Source organism: Chelonoidis abingdonii, chromosome 2 (genome assembly GCF_003597395.2).
Source record: "Chelonoidis abingdonii isolate Lonesome George chromosome 2, CheloAbing_2.0, whole genome shotgun sequence".
Taxonomy (NCBI): Eukaryota; Metazoa; Chordata; order Testudines; family Testudinidae; genus Chelonoidis; species Chelonoidis abingdonii.
In genome coordinates this window covers 19,003,782-19,025,176 of record NC_133770.1, presented here as the reverse complement: position 1 = coordinate 19,025,176, position 21,395 = coordinate 19,003,782, and the positions used below count along the sequence as shown (strand labels likewise).

Here is a 21,395-nt window from a genome sequence, read left to right as displayed (position 1 = left end):
GTGGATTCTCTGCAGCTTGAGGTCTTCAAACCACAATTTTGAGGACTTCAATAATTCAGTCATGGGTTAGGGGTTGTTATAAAAGTGGATGGGTAGAGTTCTGTGGCCTGCTTTGTGCAGGAGGTCAGACTAGATGATCATATTGGTCCCTTCTGACCTACGAGTCTATGAGCAGCGCACAATCCACTGACTGCGAACCTCCCATGCACCATCTACAGCAAAATGTGCACCTCTAGAATCAGCTTGTACAGTCATCAGAGGGCACACCATAAGACCAACAATAGATGATCTGCACAGATTCGTCATCATCGGATCGATGGACTACCAAGATACTGGAACTTTGCTGGCAAAACTTTTGTCGTTCAGGGTTGTTAAAAAACAAACACACACACACACACACACCCCAAACGACAAAAGTTTTATCAACAAAAAACGCCAGTGTGAACAACGTATTGTCGGCAGGAGCGCTCTCTCCTGCCAACAAACAGCAGCTACAATGCACACCTTTTAGCAGCACGGCTGTAGCAGCACAGCTGCGTCGCTAAAATGCGGGTAGTGTAGACAAAGCCTAACTCTGATCTCCCACAGAATTTCACGCCAAGTCTGGTGCATGCTACTAAAGTTTGCCTTTTTGAAAGCACAAGGGACCAACAAGTTCTGATCCATTTGTTCATTCCTGAAATGACTGACCGTAGATGGATATTTGTGCCTTATGCTACTATCTCCTCTTGCACCTAGTGACTTGATACATTCAGACAGGACTGGAAAACTGATTTACTATGAGCTTCGCCAAGAGACGGTAATTTAAAAACAACAAACACCTAGCCAGTACTTTTATGAATAGTCTGCCTGATGACAGTCAGAAGTTTAATGTTTTAACCTTTAGCAGTGAATAATAACCACCTATCCAGCAATCCGATTAGAGACCACGGATTCCATTTGCTATAATTAAAAATCTTGTCCGATGTCTTTCACATCATTAACCATTACGTTGGAAAATGCAAAGTCATTTATGAAAGTGATAATCAGAGTCATTTACAGGAGTGCTCCACAAGTCCCTGCTGTGCAGGGCTGGAACTCCTTCAGAGGAAGATGGCTCTATGCAATAGGCCATCCAGCTTTCTGACTAAGTCAGGTCAGCTTGCCATGCAGCCAGCATCTGTGGTCTTCTATCTATATAACACAGAAAGCTGAAGGTATCATTTCCTGTAGAAAGGGCTCTTATGTGCACTGTGGCCTTAAGACAACTCATTGCTCTGCTTTTTAAAAGGCCAAGTTATGTCACTCAGTGAAGCACCATTGCACGTGTTCAGTGCCTGCTTTTGTCTACAGCAACATATGGTTAGTGTGCAAAATTCAGCTCTTTAGACTAAATGTTTACATGATATGTTTTGTAATAATGCACCACCATGTCTCCATCCGTCACGTCAGCAATGTAAGGATAATAAGGAACAATGATCAAATGAGGACACTTCAGTGCAGCATCCAAATCCCTAACAGAGTAATTCCAATTGTTCTATGCACAAGTGCTCATAGCTGTACATCAGATATCAACACCATGGTCTGTAGACTGCGCCCTGAATGTATGCAGTTACAGAAAGGAGTGTAAGGGGCATAAGATCTTCCATCCCAACTGTGCACCCAGTACTCCCAGCTGTAGGCAAATGGCTAGGGAAAGGGTGAATCCCTAGCTCCACCCTCCCTAACACATTCACCACAGCCAAAACTGGCAAGGCAAGCAGGACTAAATCAGCTTCTGTACCCAACGACTGAAAGATAGCTAATGTAATGCCAATATTTAATAAGGGCTCTAGAGGTGATCCCGGCAATTACAGACCAGTAAATCTAATGTCAGTACCAGGCAAATTAGTTGAAATAATAGTAAAGAATAAAATTGTCAGACACATAGAAGAACATAACTCGTTGGGCAAAAGTCAACATGGTTTCTGTAAAGGGAAGTCTTACTAATCTATTAGAGTTCTTTGAAGGGGTCAACAAACATGTGGACAAGGGGGATCCAGTGCACATAGTGTACTTAGATTTCCAGAAAGTCTTTGACAAGGGCCCTCACCAAAGGCTCTAATTAAGCTGTCATGGGATAAGAAGGAAGATCCTTTCATGGGACTTGAGAACTGGTTAAAAGACAGGGAACAAATGAGGTAAGGAATAAATGGTAAGATTTCAGAATGTGAGAGAGGTAACTAGTGGTGTTCCCCAAGGGTCAGTCCAGGACCAATCCTAGTCAACTTATTCATAAATGATCGCAGCAGAAAGGCGGTAAACAGTGAGGTGGCAAAGTTTGCAAGATGATACTCAACTGCTTCAAGATAATTAAGACCCAAAACAGGAGCAACTGTGAAGGAAACTTCAAAAAATCTCACAAAACTAAGTGATTGGGCAACAAAAATGGCAAATGAAATTTAATGTGTAAATGTAAAGTAATGCACATTTATTAGGAAAAATATACCGCCGAACTATAGCATTACAATACGATGGGGGCTAATTTAGTTACAACTAAATCAGGAAAGAGATCTTGGCGTCATCAGTGATAGTTTCTCTGAAGATGTCCACGTTCAGTGCGGCAGCAGCCAGTCAAAAAAGCAAACAGGTTTTTCACACAGCACACAGTCAACCTGTGGAACTCCTTGCCTGAGGAGGTTGTGAAGCTTAGGACTATAACAGGGTTTAAAAGAGAACTAGATAAATTTATGGAGGTTAAGTCCATTAATGGCTATTAGCCAAAATGGATAAGGAATGGTGTCCTCAGCCTCTGTTTGTCAGAGGGTGGAGAAGAATGGCAGGAGAGAGATCACTTGATCATTACCCATTAGGTTCACTCCCTCTGGGACACCTCGCATTGGCCACTGTCAGTAGACAGGACACTGGGTCGGATGGACCTTTGGTCTGACCCAGTATAGCCATTCTTATGTTATATCCTGAAAAGAGAGGGAGGAAATTGCTCCCCAGAGCAAGGGCAATACAGGAGGAATTATGACTGAGTCACATTCTCTTCACTGTGCTCATCCTGGGGAGATGCAGCTAGACTCTGCCCCTTCTGTGGGGGTAAGTCTAAAGGGTCAGACTATGCTTGTGGTAGCGCCTGAGTAGGGATTTCACCATCCACTGCAGGGTTTGCAGGCTTTGTTCAGGGGGCCATATTTGAAGATTTGTACACAAGGAGATTTGGGAACAATACATCGGAAACCACACCATGGTGTCTGAAGAAGGCATCGAGGATTATGTCAGTTCACCTCTGTGCACACTGGATAATGACTTAAACAGAATGTTTTTATAGGGATCACAACAGCTGCAAAACACCCATTGCATTTTTACTGGGAAGGCCAGAATGATTGCTTTGGAATTAGATCAGATCCAAAGAGACAGAAACACAGAGGCAGAAACAAAACCCATTACAATCTCAAATGGCAGATTCATTTTCTTTTTTAAAAAAGAAGGAAAACAAAATGAAATCCCCCAACTATGTGAAAGCATCATTACTGTAATTTAAACCACTCTGGACCAAATTCTGCTCACTTTATTATTGCAAATATTCAATGGAATTCAATGCATGCTTAAAATATTGTGCTGGATATTACAGGGATTATACAGAAGTGTGTGACCTCTCATAATATACATTATAAGAGTAAAGGATGAAAAAATTGTGGAACATGACATTTGTTGCCATCATATTGATCACTCTGCTTGTGTGTTATATCCATTCCCCTAACCTTGTGTCTGTCTTGTCTATGCAGATTGTAAACTCTTCAGGGCAGGAACTGTCTATTACTGTTGCGTGTCCAGCACAACAAGACCCCATTCTTGGTTGGCCCTTAGACATTGCCATAATAAATACAAATACCAATTGATAGCATTATAACTCAGCATGCTTTCTTCGGGCAGTTCAGTGTTATATTAATTTTTTCAGAGTATGCCTGAGTTATGGGGCATGGCGTGAGAAAGAATGTGTGTGTTAATATGTATCATCACTAGATATGTGCAGTAACTGGAATTTCCATTTTCTGGAAAATACTGCAATTACAAAATTTGTTTGTTCCAAATTGGTCTAAACAAATTTTTTTTGAAATTTCAAATGAAACAAACTTCAGGTCAATCAAAATGTTTCATATAAAATTTCAACATACTAGTTGTTTTGGTAATAAGAGAGCCAAAAGTAATGGAGGGAGGGGAAGAAGGAGTCAAAACCTTCCATTTTCAAAATGTCAAACTGAATGCTAGAGAGACAGGGTGAGTGAGGTAATAACTTTTATTGGACAAACTTCTGTTGCAGAGAGAGACAAGCTTTTGAGCTTACATAGACCTGAAGAAGAGTTCTGTGTAGCTAGAAAGCTTGTCTCTCTCACCCACAGAAGTTTGTCCAATAAAAAGATATTACTCCCTTGTCTCTCTAATATCCTAGGACCAACATGGCTACAACACTGTATACAAAACTGAGTGTTTCACTCTTAACACTTTTTCCCCCACTATTTTTTTCAAAACAAAATTTTGTCAAAATTGACATGTTCTTGTAGGAAGTTTCAGTTTTGATGAAATATTTTCCAATAGAAAAACATTCCTTTGGAAAATTTTTGACCAGTTCTAATAGTTCTCATCCAAAAAGACTGTCCATAGCCATTTAAAAATATTTAATTGCTTACTTTTACACATAGGATAATGTCTGGTCCAGGAATAAGAGTACATTGCTGTCCACCACATATGAAAAAACTCTGGTCAGGTTTTTGATTAAAGAAAATGAAAAACACACATAAATCACATGCAAAAATGGAACTTCTACAATATTTTCCTTACTTTTCTTTGTAAATGAAAATAAAACAGTAGATACTGTAGATGCATTTTGCATGGAGCAATGTTATTATAGCTAATTATCCATTGTGCTTATACACACAATTTTTCCTTACATCAACTGAATGCTTATGATTAATTTCTTACAACACAGTAGCACTCAACCACCCCAAACTAGCACGATGGAATCCTGTTCTAGGTAACACACACACATGCGGTGAGACAGTCCTTACCCCAAGGATCTTATAGTCTAAATAGACAAGACAGACAAAGAGTCAAAGGAGGTACCCCCATTTTGCAGATGGGAACTGACACACTGAGTTTAAAGGTACATCTATACTTATAAAGGTGTGTAGTGTACAGGGTATACACAGCAGTGTAGCTGGTGAGACACAGCTTAGGTGACTACAGTAGAGTGCCCTACATACCTGAACCCCCAGACTACATACCTGTAAGACTCTCTGCATGCCCAAGCAGTACGTCCCACATCTATACTGCTATTTTTGACAGTGTAGTGTCCCTCTGCCTCTGGCTACTGGAGCCTTTCTGTGCCGCAGTGAAAAGCTCCAGCAGTAGGAAAACGTTATGACGACAGTAAAGGTTCTGGTAGCTTCTCGCCGCCAGAGCCTTTCCCAGCTGCTAGAGCCTTTCACTGCAGCGTGTGGTTACATGCGTAGTGCCTGTACCACATATCCCATTGTAAGTGTACACATGGCCTAAGACACTTACCCACAGTCACACAGGAAATCTGCGGCAGAGCTAGGAGTTGAACCCAGACTTGCTGAGCATCAGTTCAGTGCCTTAGCTGCAAGACAAATGTTTCCTCTCAGGAACTATGCAAGATTACATCAATACCTGCATAAAGTTAAGGCCACCATGACATCCAGAACTTAGTTTCTTTTCTTTTGTGTATTACCTTTATTGGCATTTTGATGTAGTTTTCATTTTACATGTCCTCTCTTTGTGACTGGATAAACTGTAGAAAAAAAAGAAAAAACTGACATTTTACAAATGGGCCTATCTGTGAGCAGATGTCCCAAACTTTCCATTTTAAACAAGTCACGGTTGTCTTACATGGACTGCAGCCTGCAAGAGTCAGGAAACCACTGGACAAAGCAATTTGAGGTCATGCAGCTGTGCAAGCAAACCGAGTGGTAACAATGAACTATTACCAGACTCCGCGATCAAAAAGAATATCAAGGGCAGCTCATGCTGTAAGAGGAAAATTTTGTGGACTATGTGAGCCGAGTGACCCATTCATTAAAAAAAAAAGAGAAAAAAAAAACATGCACTATTCAGATGAACATCTGCATTTTGATCAGACCTTTAGCATTGTATTACCATATGTTCGTCCTTTCTCATGTTTATAGTTAACGACTCTACACTTGCCTTTCCGAGCAGGAGGTATTTGCATTAACAACTTCTTAAGCATCTCCGTATCGCAGAAATGTGGCATCTGATTTTCAATTATATTTTCTAACACTACAGCTTTGCATCAATAGAGTTGCATTAATATTCTTTTGCTTTTTACATCAGCATGTCTTCTTATTAGCTGGGAATTGTTACTGCCTTTCTTCACATCATAAAGTTGTTTCTGTTCAATACCATTTTTGCCTTTCCTCACACCAGCAGATGACATTCTTTCTGCTGGCAAATGAGAAGTGTATAGCAAACAATACCACCACACTCCCAGACTACCTCCCATACTGGTATGGATACAAAGGTCGTATAATTTTACTGACACCATAGAATTCTGACCAGACTCTCTCACTGATGTTGTTTCGTCTTCCCATCTTATAAAGAGCCACTGTCCCCAGACTTTCATCCACGCTTCCTTGCCACAAACACTGATTGGCATTTTGATGTAGTTTGTGTTTTACATTATACTGCTTATGCCAGCATCTTGGTAACTGATGCCCCATTTATTCACAGAAATGATACAGCCCGGGGAACAACAATGCAACTTCTCCCAAAAACCACCTCGCCAATGTGTTTTAACCCTGCTCTAAAGGGACTACTTCTAGGAGTGGGAAAATCATTCATTTTCCTTGCCCAGTCAGGTCCTCCCATGTCTGCCAATGCAGACACCAGTTGTGGTGGTGCTCTTTGCAATGGGGAGACTAGTCCACAGCTGGACTAAGACCATCAAGCAGTCAATGGATATTAGAAACTTTCATCAGCTACTAGCCTGAGCTGGACTCAAACTGACCTAAAAGTGAAAGGTTTCACACCCTCATGACCAACCCTGAGGCCTCAAATTTTGCTTAATATCAGTAAGCATTTACCTTTCCACAGTCACAGCTACATGCAACAAGCCTTCTTTACAATAGCAAAAAGCAGAGGTCTCAGCACCAGTGTCTGCATTTGTCAACCACGAACCGTTAAGACATTATGTTCCAACGTCACAATGTACATAACAACTCTTTAAAAACCTAAAGAGTACAGGTAAAACAAATCCCACACTAAAATAAAATGCTTTCTACATACAGTCGAACCTCAGAGTTACGAACTGACCAGTCAACCACACACACACACACACACACCCTACCTCATTTGGAATTAAAAATATGCAATCAAGCAGCAGCAGAGGCAAAAAAAAAACAAAAAAAACCCACCAAACAAATACAGTGTAGTACTGTGTTACATCTAAACTACTAAAAAATAAAGATAAAGATTAAAAAAAATATTTGACATGGTAAAGTAACTTTCTGTGTTTGTTTCATTTAAGTTATGATGGTAAAAGCAGCATTCTTCTTCTGCACAGTAAAGTTTCAAAGCTGTATTAAGTCAATGTTCAGTTGCAAACTTTTGAAATAACCATAATGTTTTGTTCAGACCTATAAATATTTCAGAGTTATGAACAAATTCCATTCCCAAGGTGTATGTAACCCTGAGGTTCTACTGTCATTAAAAGCTGTAAATCTCAAACTCGATAGACACAGATAAGAAGGCAACAGAGGGAACCTTGTAAAGAAACCCATCCAAAATACAGAAAGAGTTAAATGCACATTCTGGTACCACTGACATCATTGTGCCTTTCCTTGTATCATAATTTAATCTCTCTAGATTTGAGTTTTCCTTTCTCTACATTTTTATACATCAAAGACTTGAACTGACACCTGTTGGCTCTTCCTGGCATAACAACATAATTCCCACTGCCATAGCTTCTACTTTGTCCACACTGCAGCTAATTGCCAATAGGCTTGCTTTGGTGTTACTTACATTTTTTTGTTGGGTAAAGTGCTAACCATCCCTTTTCACTGAAAACAGTCTCATTTCCTTTATATCATGGCTGGATCTCCTTTGACTTGACACACCTTTGCCTCACCTCACTTCTTTTCAGAGCATCAGCCTGATTTTCCTACACTGCCTCAGAATTCCTTTGACTTTTTACCACAGCCATTGCCACAACGGACTTTGACTGACATTGCAAAGAAACTTGTGAGGATGCTAAATTTTATGATAAGTAGCCACCACACATACTCAGAGCCAGCTTCAAACCTTAAATAATATTCCAAACCAAGGATAGGTAAGGTTTAGGGGCTAATAAATATGTAGTTCATTACAACACAGCCATTACTGATAGTAATAGGAGGACTGTAAGTACTCCTGGGTGGACACTATGTATGCTAGATGTTCCATATTCATGTTAGCAATATGGAATTGAATTGATATTTATTGTGTGTTCACAGTATAGCCAACACCTTCCAAGGGATACAACAGTACACCAGTTTTCAATTACTAGGTGAAAAAAGCAAAAATTACACTACCCCAAGACAGAACCTCTATAACCATAAAACAGAGACAAGCTGAAGACCCAGGAAGTCCACTAAGGAACTTGTTACACCAAGCTAATTAACTTGGAAAGTGCTTATCCAGCACAGTGCTGGACACCAGTACAGAACTATAAGACAGATGGCTGGACAGGTGTTAGACGGTTGTGTCTGTGTTATAGTCTTCTTATAGGTCCTGATTCAGTAAAGCACCAGAGCATATGCTACCCTTTAAAATTAAACACATAATCAAGTATTTTGCTGAATTAAGGAAAATAGGGAATATGCCACTGGTGTATATGATTTATTTTTTTAACCATTATTGCTTATAAACATAGGCGCCAACTCTGTGAGTGCTCCAGCACGGGGAAAAATTGGTGGGTGCTCTGCACCATTGGCAGCTCCCCACCCAGAAGCCCCAGCTCACCTCTGCCTCCACTCCGTCTCCTCCCCTGAGCGCCCTGTGTCTCCGCTTCTCCACCTCTCTCCCAGCGCTTGACACTGCGAAACAGCTGTTTTGTGGTGGGAAGTGCTGGGAGGGAGGGGGGAGGAGGGGGAACATGACACACTCGGGGAAGAGGCAGGGCCCGGGACAGGGATTTGGGGAAGGAATCCAATAGGGGCAGATACTTTGTGGGAAGGGTGGGAATAGGGACAGGGGCAGAGTCAGGGTGGGGCTTGGAAGGAGGTGTCAAGCACCCACTGGTGCCAGGAAAAAGTTGGCAACTGTTGTGCTTGGTGCTGTACATACACACTGTAAGACTCAGTCCTTTTATAAAGGCAAAACAGACCTATAAAAACAACTTTCTAGAGCTCAAAAGAAATGAATACAAGATCAATAGAAAATTTAATACTTTTAATATAGCTCACTGTTAGATTCTTTTACATGTTTGTATCCAAGGAAGGTGTCCAGATCATCTAGAAAAGCATCTTTATTTAAATAAGGGATTTTAACAAATTTAGAATATTAAGTTACAATACAGTATGCAGAAACAATACAGTACGAGAATAGTATGGGACTGACCCTGAACTTTCTTCACTGACAAAGCTCCCAATGAATGGGAAGATTAGGCAGGACTGGGCCCTACTAAAATGAAGACGTTGTAATTTTTTAACTACTGCTCCATTCACCAGCATTTCAGATATCCTTCCTATGGACCACAGATCTGTTTTTAACTGGATCGATAACCAGAGTTCATGAAGAGTAACATTCTTGCATTACAATCATTTGCTTCACAGACTAGATCTTCATGAAAAGTACTTTCAGCCCTCTTAAAGCCTGATGAGAAGACATTAAAACAAGTATGTTTTTTACTTCTTTATAATTAGACACAAGAAAAAAAGCAATATAAACTCATTTCTGGGATGTTCTGGTTGAAACAGAAAAAACGTTCAGTGTTTATAGTAGAGGAAAAATGCCAAACTATAATTTCATTTTCCATCTGTGTTTTTAATAACATCAGTGCAAAAGGGTAACCAAACAAAACATGCTAGATATCATCCTTGATTGCCATATCTCTAGCACACATTTGCATCATCAATAAAGTCTGGCAAACCCTGTGAGCAATCTGAAAGGCTGCTGAGGTTCTGCAGGTAGAAAACATGCAGAATAAGGCCACATTCACTCCAATATATACCTGACTGTGCACAGTCAATCGCAGGATCAGGACCTGAAACTGTAACTGCCTGAGTTTTAAATGTCTTGCTCTGTTTTTTCTTTTATTTTCTTTCCCTGCCCTCCCCTCTTTTGGTAAAATTCAGTATATTTCACCATTTCAGATCTGTAAAACATAATGAAAAACCCTTACTGTAATATAAGAGGTTGCCTCTAGATTCAATCCTGAAGTCAGTTATTCAGGTAAATTCTCATTGAGCTCAATGGGAGAAGTAATCCCATTAAATTTGGTGGACTTTTTGCCTGAATAATGATTTCAGAATTAGGTCTTCTAATGGGTTACCAGAATTCATCCCCAATGAACTTACATACTGTCTGTATGCATCCCTGAGCTGATAGAAGGCTGATGATTCTAAGTCAACCTAAAAGGGATTTCTCACACTAGAGCTGACCACTTTGCTTATCACATATGCAGTCTGCTGCATCAGGGCATGCAGCAGCCATGAGTGCAGATGATTTTACTGTATCTGAAGGTACGCCTATGTTTTCCATTTCTGGACCATCTTCACTCACTGAAAATACACACACTGCTTACTTCTCGCAATACAGACTTATGGAGATTTGATCAAATTAGAGGAGCTTTTCACATTGACCTGTTCTTTAACAGGTTTGGGAGAATATTTTCCCCTGGGGAAAAAACCCTGAAAACAATTGGCCACATCACCCATGAGGCCTTATCTACATTAGGTGGGAAAAAAAACAAAAACAAAAACCACCACCACCACTTCCTCTGTACTGCAATGGGAAAGCTTTGGGTTTGCAGTTCCTGTACAATACCTTGCAGATACATGCAACAGCAATTCTAAGTGTTTTACAAGCATTGGTTGTAACTCAGATCCAGCTGAACTCATGCCATCTGCAGTGGTTTCTCCCACTGGCCAAAAAGCCGCAAATGCTGCAACTGCCAGCTCATTCAGTTCTTTTAACTCCACCCCACCCTCATATAGTACAGCAGTGAGGACCCTATATAGGGTGATCAGATGTCACAATTTTATAGGGACAGTCCCGATATTCAAGGTTGTGTGTTATATAGGCACCTATTAACCCCCAACCTCATCCTGATTTTTCACACTTGCTATCTGGTCACCCTAACCCTTTAAGCAGATAGGCAGTTCCCATAACACAGTGCCTACCGTTTGAAAGTTACCTGTAGGTCCCCCACAACCCACAGCAATGGGATTAAGCATTATGGAACAGTTGCTTCAGGAATTCCCAGGACTGCACTGATACAACCACGGATCCACCAATATAGCTCTGTCAAAAGCAGCATTTCAATGAGGACTTGCTAAACCATTGCAAGGGCAAGCAAGACATTCAGATATTTCATGCTTTCGGTGCCAGCACAAGCTTTCCTCAAAGTAGTGTAGACACACCCAAAATGGGTAGGACTGGCAGACCTGCAGTTTCCATAGAACCAACCAAGGTGGCTGCTGCAGAAACAATGACAGCATTCGTGTCCCTGTTCTACAAGCTTTATATAGTTTAAAAACTTCAGCCATCACCTTCCTTTTGAAGATAACACCATGAGTCGTCTATATTTGGCACTCCATAGGAGGAAGGCCTCGCTTTCTAAATGACAGCATTGTGCATTAGTGGATTATACAAGATTTACTATACATAAAACAATTTAATAAATTGGCTTTGCCTGGCAATCTTACATGAGCCACTGTGTATCAGCGTAATAGATAGATAACTCACACGCACCAAAATCCCAGAAAACAGAACATGTTTACATACGTACTGTGCTTTTGAGGATATCAAACCATTTACATTAATAGATTTAAAGCCAAAACAGACCATTACAAAATCAACAAGTCTGACTTCCTGTATACACATCATAGAATTTCACCAAGTGATTTTTGCACAAGACCACAATTTCTGGCTGTGTTAGAGGATATATTTTAGAAAAAAATCCAATCTTGTTTTAAGCACTTCAGCGATAGAGAATCCACCATGTTCTTAGGTAAGCTGTTCCAATAGCTAACTACCCTCACTGGTAAAATTGCATGCCATATTTCTCTTTTGAATTTGCCTAGTTTTGGCTTCCAGCCATTGGATCTTGCTATGCCTTTCTCTGCTAGATTAAAGAGCCCTTTACTATCAGAAATTTTCTCCCAACCTGATATTTGCTCTGTGGTCACTATGGGCCTGATTCTCCATTGCCGTCCCCCTTGTGTATTGACTTACACCCATGCAAAGTGAGTGCAAAATTCTAACCAATCAGAACAGTACCATCTGACACTCATTTTGCACAGATATCGGTGACAAAACATGGAGCATGGCAACAAAGGACAACATGCCATATTTTCACAGGACTTGGAAAATTAATTCATCAGTGAAAAGTAGGGAACTTTGACAGGCAAGTGAAGGGGTAGGAGGTTAAGCCACCAATCTCTGCACAAATTAGAAATTTTATTTATTTAAAAAAATCCAAGACTTTATTAGTGACAGTACCCTTCCAAATGTGGACCACTGTGGTGGTGTCTTCCTGACTGCAGGCAGAGACACAGCTCCAGGGCCTCCATTGTTTAGACATTTAAGGAGCAACAGCAAGTGGAATTGACAAGATCTGGTCACAGTCACAGCTCTATTCAGAAACCTGTGAGTAGTAGTAAAATCAACAGGAATCATGTGAATTTCCCCTTTGCTGCTGCTTAGGAAAGCTTTGAGGAGCAGATGCAGGCATTGGAGCTATTCACAGGAAAGGAAGACTCCAAAGAGGGTGGCTTGAGGAGGGGTTGACTAGACTCTGAACCATCAGAAGACTCTGAGGATGAGGGGGGAAATGAGCAAAGAGAATGCTGCTTCTCCTTTTCAGCTATCAGGAGGAGGCAGAAGAGCTCTGATTTATGAGACACTTGCTAACCTAAGATTAATATGAAAGATGAAGCACTGGAGCAGGTTTCTGATAGAAAGTACCATGATATGAGTTCCTATCTCTCTGCGCAGTAGAGTAACTACAATAGTGCAAGTGGTGCAATCATGCCAGGGCCTAGGAGATTATCAAGGCCCCATCAGATGAGCCTCCAGAGTAGAGGGGGGCCTGCGGGCCCCTGGAATAAGAGGTGGCTGGAATGGGGGACTCCCCTCCAGCCGAGGCAGCCCCTGGCTTTGAGCACGCACAGCTGGCAAGGACAGATGGAGAAGGCATGCAGGAATTGCATCACCAGGAAACGTGGAGGGGCATAGGCAGAAGATGCAGTCCCCTCCCCCTTTTCTTCCTTCCCGCCCCCTCCCCCTCCTGCCCACAGATGGAGCACAAAGAAAAACTGGCAACTTTGCATGGGATGATGGAATGGGGAAACTGGGGAAGGCGAATGGAGCAGAACTGAGTGGAGCCAGGGGGCTGCAGCAGAGCTGATGAAGGTGTGTGTGGGGGGGGTGGAGTAGAGCTGAGGGGGATAATGGGAATGTGGGGGCGAGGTGGAGTGGAGCTGGAAGGGACTGTGGGGGCAGCTGAGAGATGGCTTGTGAGGGCTGGAAACAGGGCTGGGGCAGGTGGAGAGCTAAAAGGGCCTGAAGGGGTGATTGGATTGGGGCTGGGGGTCAGTGAAGCAGAGGGCGGGGACGGGATCAGAACTGGGGGCTGTATTGGGGGTGCAGGAGAGTGAGGAGATGGGAGGGCTGGACTGTCGATATAGGACGTTAGGGGGGGAGCTGGAGATCTGGACTGGGCTGTGGGTGGGTCTGGAGAGAAGCTAGAGGACAGGGGCTGGATTGGGGCTGTGCGGGAGCTAGGCCAGAGCTATGATAAAGGGGAAGGAATTCAGGCTGGAGGGGGAGCTGAAGGGGGCAAATTTCAGAATCAGGAAAGGGGCCCTTAACCTATTATTGCACCAGGTCCTTTGCAGCCTTGATACACTGCTGGCTCCACCTTCCAAGTTGGTAGATTGAGGGCTGGGCTTCTCACCAGAGTGTTATCCCTGGACCTTTCACATGGCCAGGCACTGCGCAGAAGGAGGCAACAACTGGGACCAGAGCTGCCATGGAGGCACAAGATAACTGTGAGTGTGCGCCTGACCTCGAGGGTCCCACAGGATCTGCAGAGTTTATGGTAGGTCCTATGTCCGCTTCAGGGGAGCAGAACCTGTCCCCCTGTGGAATGATGTGGGGTAGTTTCCATGAGTGGGTCCTCAGGGCGATTTCCATCCCATCTTAGGTGACTCAAGATGCTGATTTCCACTTACCTGTAAGACGGCTACAGAATAGGCCCAGCCGGTCTTGGGGCTTTTCTGCTAGGCCTCGGTGCCAGCAATTTGAATATTTTGGCACTTTCTACAGCATTGAGCAGTCTGAGGCACACAACATCATAGTGTAATCCATTGGCCCGGGTGTGTTACATATCCCCTGTATGTCAGATCCAGAGGCGATGCGAGTCTGTTATAGCTCCCAGACATAGAGCCTGATCCTTTCGCTCAAGCTGTAGAGACTCATGCTTTCAGTTCTGGAGATCCCAGCTTCAATCATTGGTGTGTCAGCCAAGATAGCTGTCACCCCAATAGCACACAAATGATGAACTGGATGTGCGATCAAAGTATTGCATGCTCTAAAGAAGTGGTATATGTGGGGCTCAGAGAAGAGGAAGCCAGGGTGAAGGGACAGTCAAAAGTGTGAGATTTCACAATGTACTTCAATGTGTGGATTTCCAGATATATCAGTTGCCACATGGGCTGATTACACTGAATCAGTGCAAAGACAACTGTACTCTGGCTGAGAACCATTATGGCAAGTTTTAGCCTGATGCGATTTATATCTCCAAGCAATAAACCTAGGTATGAAATATGGTGAATAATGGTGTCATAAATAGATAGCTAAGGGTTAATGTTTCTTTCACCTGTAAAGGGTTAACAAAGGGAACCAAACACCTGACCAGAGGACCAATCAGGAAACCGGATTTTTAAAAGCTCAGGGACGGAATGTTTGGGTCTGTGTCTTTTTTCTGACTCTCAGCTATGAGAGGGGTCTTTCTGTCTTCAAGCTTCTAATCTTCAGTTTCAAAGTTGTGAGTACAAAGATAGAAAAAACAATAGGCTATTATTGTTTTTTTGTATATACATGTGTGTAGTTTGCTGGAATGTTTTAAATTGGATATCTTTTTGAATAAGGCTGTTTATTCATATTTTTCTTTTACAGTAAATTGACCTCTGATTATGATTAACCTTGATTAAGAAACTGCTTTAATGTCGTTTTTTCTTTCTTATTATATAAAGCTTTTTTTTTTTAGACCTGTTGGATTGTTTTTTCCATAGTGGTGATATTTGGTGGGGAGGAAGGAACGGGCGGGAAGGGAATCTCTTTGTGTCATAGTTGCAAAGGTACCTTGCATGGACTCTGACTGTATCAGTGAGCCGCGGTTGAAGGAACTTTATCTCTCTCTGTTTTTCCTTGAATCTGTTTGCTTGGGGAAGCCGGACTTAATTCAAGGCTTTGGATCAGTAATACTCTCAGGGTAGCCTGGCGAGGGAAGCTGGGAGGGTAAAAGGAGGGGGAATGGTGAGTGTTATTTATTCCTTGTTTAACGAATCGAAGGGATTTGGGTTCTTGGGGTCCCCCAGGGAAGGTTTTGGGGAGACCAGAGTGAGCCAAAACACTGGAATTTTTGGCTGGTGGCAGCGATATCAGATCTAAGCTGGTAATTAAGCTTAGAGGGTTCATGCTAGCTTCTCAGTTTATGAACGCTAAGGTTCAAATCTGAGTAAGCTACGACAAATGGAAATCACAACAGATCATTGATGTCTTTTATTTATTTTTTAATATGAATTTATTACTCATGACAGGCATCAGTTTGACAGACCAGAGACTGGACAGCTGAAAGAGCAGGGTCAAATCAAGCATCTCGATTTGTTGCACCAACATGTCTCCAATATGACACGGATGGTCCTCTGGTGATGGTGAGTAGCTCAGTCTCTATATCTGTCCAATCCTTGGGCTCTCTGAGGCATCAAACAAGGATGCCAACTGAGTTCTTGTGTTATGAACACTTGCCACTAATCTTATTTGACAGTCACCTCTAAATAGCAACAGTTTTTGGCCACAGCTAATGTGGCCTGGATTTTAATCCAGCCAAGATGTGAAAGGCTCCATATGTTCCTATCCTAACCACGTTAGCCCTCCAACTAAGCATTAGCAAGACCCTAGACATGCATATACACTGTGTTCATCACTGTAAAATGTAAAAGCAATGTAGCAGCCTAAGATGTCTAGATACTTTCTAAATACAGACAATACTGTAGCCAGATGATGAAACTCAGAACAAGAACTGGACAGCAGCACCACTCTGTTGCTAACAGGCACAATTGGTTCTGTTGATGTGCATGTTCCTCTCACTGCTCCTTTGAATAATAAATTGCTTAGACAAAACACAGTCATAAAACTGTCCCCTACATACAGTTCTGCCCTCCATTATTCGTGCACAACTTCACTAAAGCCATTATCTCACTGAACTCTAAGTGTCATGTTCACAACTAGCAAATGTGGGTGCAACTCCACTGACTTCAGTGCAATTGTGCTTGCTATGAATTTGGCCCATTGGGTTTTCACTGGTGTAAGTGGGGGCAGACTTTGGTCCTGTAGGTCTCACTGCTTTGGAGAGCCTTTTCTAAAAGAAACAGTTATATATATGAAAACTGGCATGTGTGAGATGACAGCCGCTGCAAAGCCAGAGAGCTATAGATTTATAAAATACATATACTTGGAATCATATTCATTTGCCAGTCTTGGCTCAGATTGATGTGGAACTGAAGGGAATAAAGTTCTAATTAAAATAAAGTAATAATTGTATATAAGGACAGGAGCAAAGAGTTTGCCTAGTACCATTCAAGTCCTGTTACCACACAATTTGAAAAACATCCTGACAAGCTCATGGAATATGACATAGTTTATAAAAGAAAACAATTGACATTTGCCAAAACATTCCTGTGAAAATAAGAAAAGCTTCATTATCAAAGCTGTGAACTGTGTTTCCATATAGAATAGTCCCTCAGCTGAAATGATAGATAGGAAAGAGTTCAATAAAATAAAAATGACACTTGTCCAGGTAATATATTTTTAAGATATTGTGAAGGACTGCCACAGGGATACACAAATTTATCTTACTCTCACAAGCATGACTTCTCTTTTAGCTGGTCTAATTAAAGTTAAAAAAAAAAAAAAAAAAAAAAAGACATCCCCAGATGTAGTGAGCTATCACCACACTTCTCGGGTGCATTGTGAGGTAAGAGGCCAATGGACCACGATTCTCACATACTGTCACATCATTTTAAGAAAAAAAGTCTCATTTTGAGAGAGATTTTTAAAAAGAGGAAGAAAATCAATATGTACTTAGTTGCTTGTCAAGACCCCAGTGATACTGTCAAAAAAAAAAAAAAAATAAAAAACTTCACCATAGCGAGCTTTGAATTTTCAGTGACCTTTCAAATTCTGCCAAATAATTAAGATAATACATACTGTAAGACAATCAGAGTCACTTCAGACAACACACACAGGCACACACATGACATGCAGGGTTTTTTTTTTAGCACTGGTATATTGCTACATGCATTATCTAGCAAGGACACTTAAAATATTAGGCTTTAATATGAATGGCCAAAGACTACATTTTTTCCTAGTAATAAAAATGATAAATGGGTAAAATGAAACTTACTGAAATAACACTTTACAAAAAGTCTGTCAGGATAAAAAATGCACCAGTTTAATGGAAATTCTAGTAACTTCAAGTCAATGGGAATTTTGCCCTAGATTTCAGGATCAGATCCACTAATTGTTACTTTGATGAAAGGTAAGAGCTGTTCAGTATTTTCTGGCTAAAATATTCTGAGTCCATCACATTAAAAAAAACAAACAACATCCCTCGCTTTAAATATTAACTGCATGCTCAATTGCCACAAACCAATTATAAGTGCTTATGGCCACAAGTAAAACAAACCACCAAAGTTAAGTAGTATGGATTTAAGTCACTCATGTCACTTTAACAGTTATGCTCTCCTACAATCTCAGAGTATGCATTCCAATTCAGTTAAAAATATTATTTTTTCAAAACCAAGATAAAAACTGGCACTGGGGTTGGGGGACAGACTGCTGAGTGGCTGATAAGATGTTATGGCTGCAACTTAGCAAGAAGACCCTGCTAACCCTTGTCAGTGGCCAAACCTCCATTGAATCCTATTGTATCAGGCTCTGACGGGGTGGACAGCTCCTACAGTATTATTTTGTTTTTAAATCAGGCACTCCAGCCTCGCATGTCTAGCACAGAAGTGCTTAGATGAATCCATTTTTGTCACACAGAGAAACAAAACCAGAAGATACAGCAGTTTCAATAAGTAATAGTAATGGGATCCCTTCCCTCCAATTATTTCTTGACTGTAGAGACCAAAGGATAATACATTATAGGTTTTTACTAATTCTGTGACATTGTGTATGTAAGTTAGGTTAATGCCGACCTTTAAACAGACAGCATCATCTCAGGTGGTTCATTATTCTTTTAGCAGTAGATATCACTCTAGTCAAGGACTATGACAACATTTACAACAGTAGTTTTTTTAAAAAACCAACAGATTCCAGTGTGCTAGAGAACCCCAGCACCAAGTATTTTTACAGGCATGATAAAAAAAGAGTATGCTGCAATCACATTTAACTAATATTCCAGGGGGAAATGTTTGCAGAAGTTCCTGTTCAGTTCCCTTACTTGAATTCACAGATCACATCACACTGCATCTTCCTGTTAAAACTAATGCTAGAAAAAGCAACATGATTGCCCTAGCAGTATAGAAAAGGAGTTATTTTACTGCGGGATTTAGAACACCTTGGCCGTTTCTTACACGTTTCAGGATGGGGGAAAACGCGTGCTGCCTTCGTTACACTAAATGTGAGCATTTCCCTAAGAGGCGGGCACGCGGAATACAAATCTCACTTCTGCATTTTTTTTAAATCATCAACAGGTGTCTTTAACAGGCTTCAGGGTTATTTACAATAAGTTGTTTTTGGAAGCCGAGTCCTCTATAAAGACATCACGTTTCACGGCATCCCTTTCTCAGCACAAAGACCGCCACAACACAGCCGCAATCCACTTTCACTACCCATGGCATCCCTGCAGCTCGGCGAATATCAGCTCATGCAAGCAAGCGGCGGGGAGGGGGGGGGAGAATTACCCCAGCAAAGCAGAAACCCAAATACCTAAAGAGGTTCAAGACATCAGACAAAATAGACAAACATCTCTCTAGCAACACAAGATGGCAACCGGCACCTCCTCCGGGAGATCATCCGCCTTTGGCGGGGGGTTCCCCCCCATCCCTTTTGGCTGAACGAGAAGGCATCTAGGGTTGGATGTGCGGAGAAACAAAAACATACATCGATCAAGACAACCGCTACAGTCACGCAGGAAGCAGAACAGGAAGAGGGAAAACCTCACTACGGCCCTCAAGTTATCAAAGTTGTCTGTGCAGCGATCCACTTCTGCTCGTCAGCTCCCCCAAAACCACCTCACCCGCTTCCCCAGATATTGTGTAATCCTGGGGCGCCCGGTTCTTGCTACCACCCATCCAGCCTATGCCTGATTCTCTGTCTCCACAAGAGTCCGGGCAAGAACATCAGCAGCTCCCAGCAAAGTGCAGAGGCAGCAGAGTAGTCGCCTGCGTTGGGGGGCTCCCTCCAAAGCCACTGGTTCAAATCAATTTCCCTCTCCCTGGCACACAACGTAACAAGGGCAGGAAAGAGGAACCGGACACACGGGGAGCCTCTGCCGAGGCAAAACTCTGCTGGGAAAGGGGCACTCCAGAGCCACGATTCACCATCAGAGGAGGGATCTCCAAGCAAAGCGACAGTGGGGGTGTGGGGGCCGGCCAGGGGCACCCAACATGTTTCCACTAAGCGGCGGGGGGGGGGGGGCCAGTACCAAGCCCGAGGAACGAGCCTCACAATTACTTACAGTCGTTGGAGGCGGCAGCAGCCACTTACCATCATGTTTCCTTGCATTTTAGCGGTTTTTATCATTGGCTTTTCCTTCATGTTCGCTCTGCGTGCGTGGGTGCGAGCGGCTCTCCCAGAGTTACTTAATCCAGCGGCTCCAGCACTTTAGCGAAGAGCCAGCTTGCCCTTGCGGGGGCTCTTGGGAGGGGGTGGAGAAGATTATTGATAACTGTTCCCCCTTTGCAAAGGAAAAACAAGAAACGTAGGGGGAAGGGATCCTCAGTCAACACCCAGCAGCTTCAGCTCCTGTCCTGCGAGAGCTCCCGGGTAAACAGAGACACGCACCAGCCCCATCCCCGCACGCACGCAGCAGGCGGCTATTGTGAGTAGCCGGCGTGTGATTTGTCTCGGGAGCGGGAGCTGACCCGTACTCGGTGCGGGCGGGGGGGCCGCGGGCAGGCGGCTCGCATCGGGGAAGAGAGGAAGCGCCACTTGCATCAATGTCCAGCACATTCAGCCCCAGCTGCGGGGAGGGGGGGGGCGGAGCATCATCCTGCCCCTCTCCCGGGGGGCGCGCACGGCTTCAGCACAAACAGGAACCGCCCCTCCCCGGCGTTAACTCTTCCCCGGCCGCGGCTAGGCAGGAAGTGAACCCGCCCGGCGGCTGCCCACGGGGTGGGGCTGTAAATCCTGGCCTCACGGGGGGGCCGGGGGACGCATGGCGCGTTGCCATGGTTACACTCCTGTAGCCTGCCCCGCTGCACCCCGCCCCTCCTCCTGCCTCGACTCCGCTCTGCGGGGCCACCCTGCCCCGCCTCCCCGCGGCTCCCGGCCGCTGCTCTGGCTCCTCCAGCACCGCGCGCTGCAGCCCCATCCCGCCTGCTGCAGCCTAGCGTCCCCCGCCCGCCGCTGCGTCCTCCCCCTGCAGGGAGCCAGCGGCTCTGGGGCCGGTGCGTGGCCTGCACCCCCCAGCCTCCCTCGTCAGCCACAACCCTCTGGCTGCCGCGGCTCTGCCCAAGCCCCGTGTCCTCTGTTCAGCACGCTGCTGCCTGCCTCTGTGCACCCACTCCTCTCCCCTACTCTTCCTCCTCGGGCTACCCGGGCACTCAAACCCCCTTTGCTCCTGGGCTCACTGAGCAGGATTCAGTTACAGTCCAGTCACTCTAAGGCGATGACCCTCCTGCTGCAGTTTTCTTCCACAGGTGCTTGTGGCAGGGCAAAGGAACCGCATGTGGAGAGGGGCG

General features: G+C 43.4%; 1 protein-coding gene across 2 annotated transcripts in view; it reads right to left on the bottom strand.

Annotated features, from left to right (window-relative positions):
• The window catches only part of DPP6 (dipeptidyl peptidase like 6), a 799,862-nt gene extending 779,216 nt beyond the window's left edge, over positions 1-20,646 (bottom strand). For both annotated transcript variants that reach the window (XM_032775624.2, XM_032775623.2), the window contains exon 1: positions 20,200-20,646. Coding sequence is in view for 1 of the 2 variants with exons in the window: in XM_032775623.2 (XP_032631514.1) it covers positions 20,200-20,250 (51 nt within the window). In the remaining variant the exon portion in view is untranslated. The remainder of the gene's footprint in view (positions 1-20,199) is intronic.
• Positions 20,647-21,395: the final 749 nt, after the last annotated feature.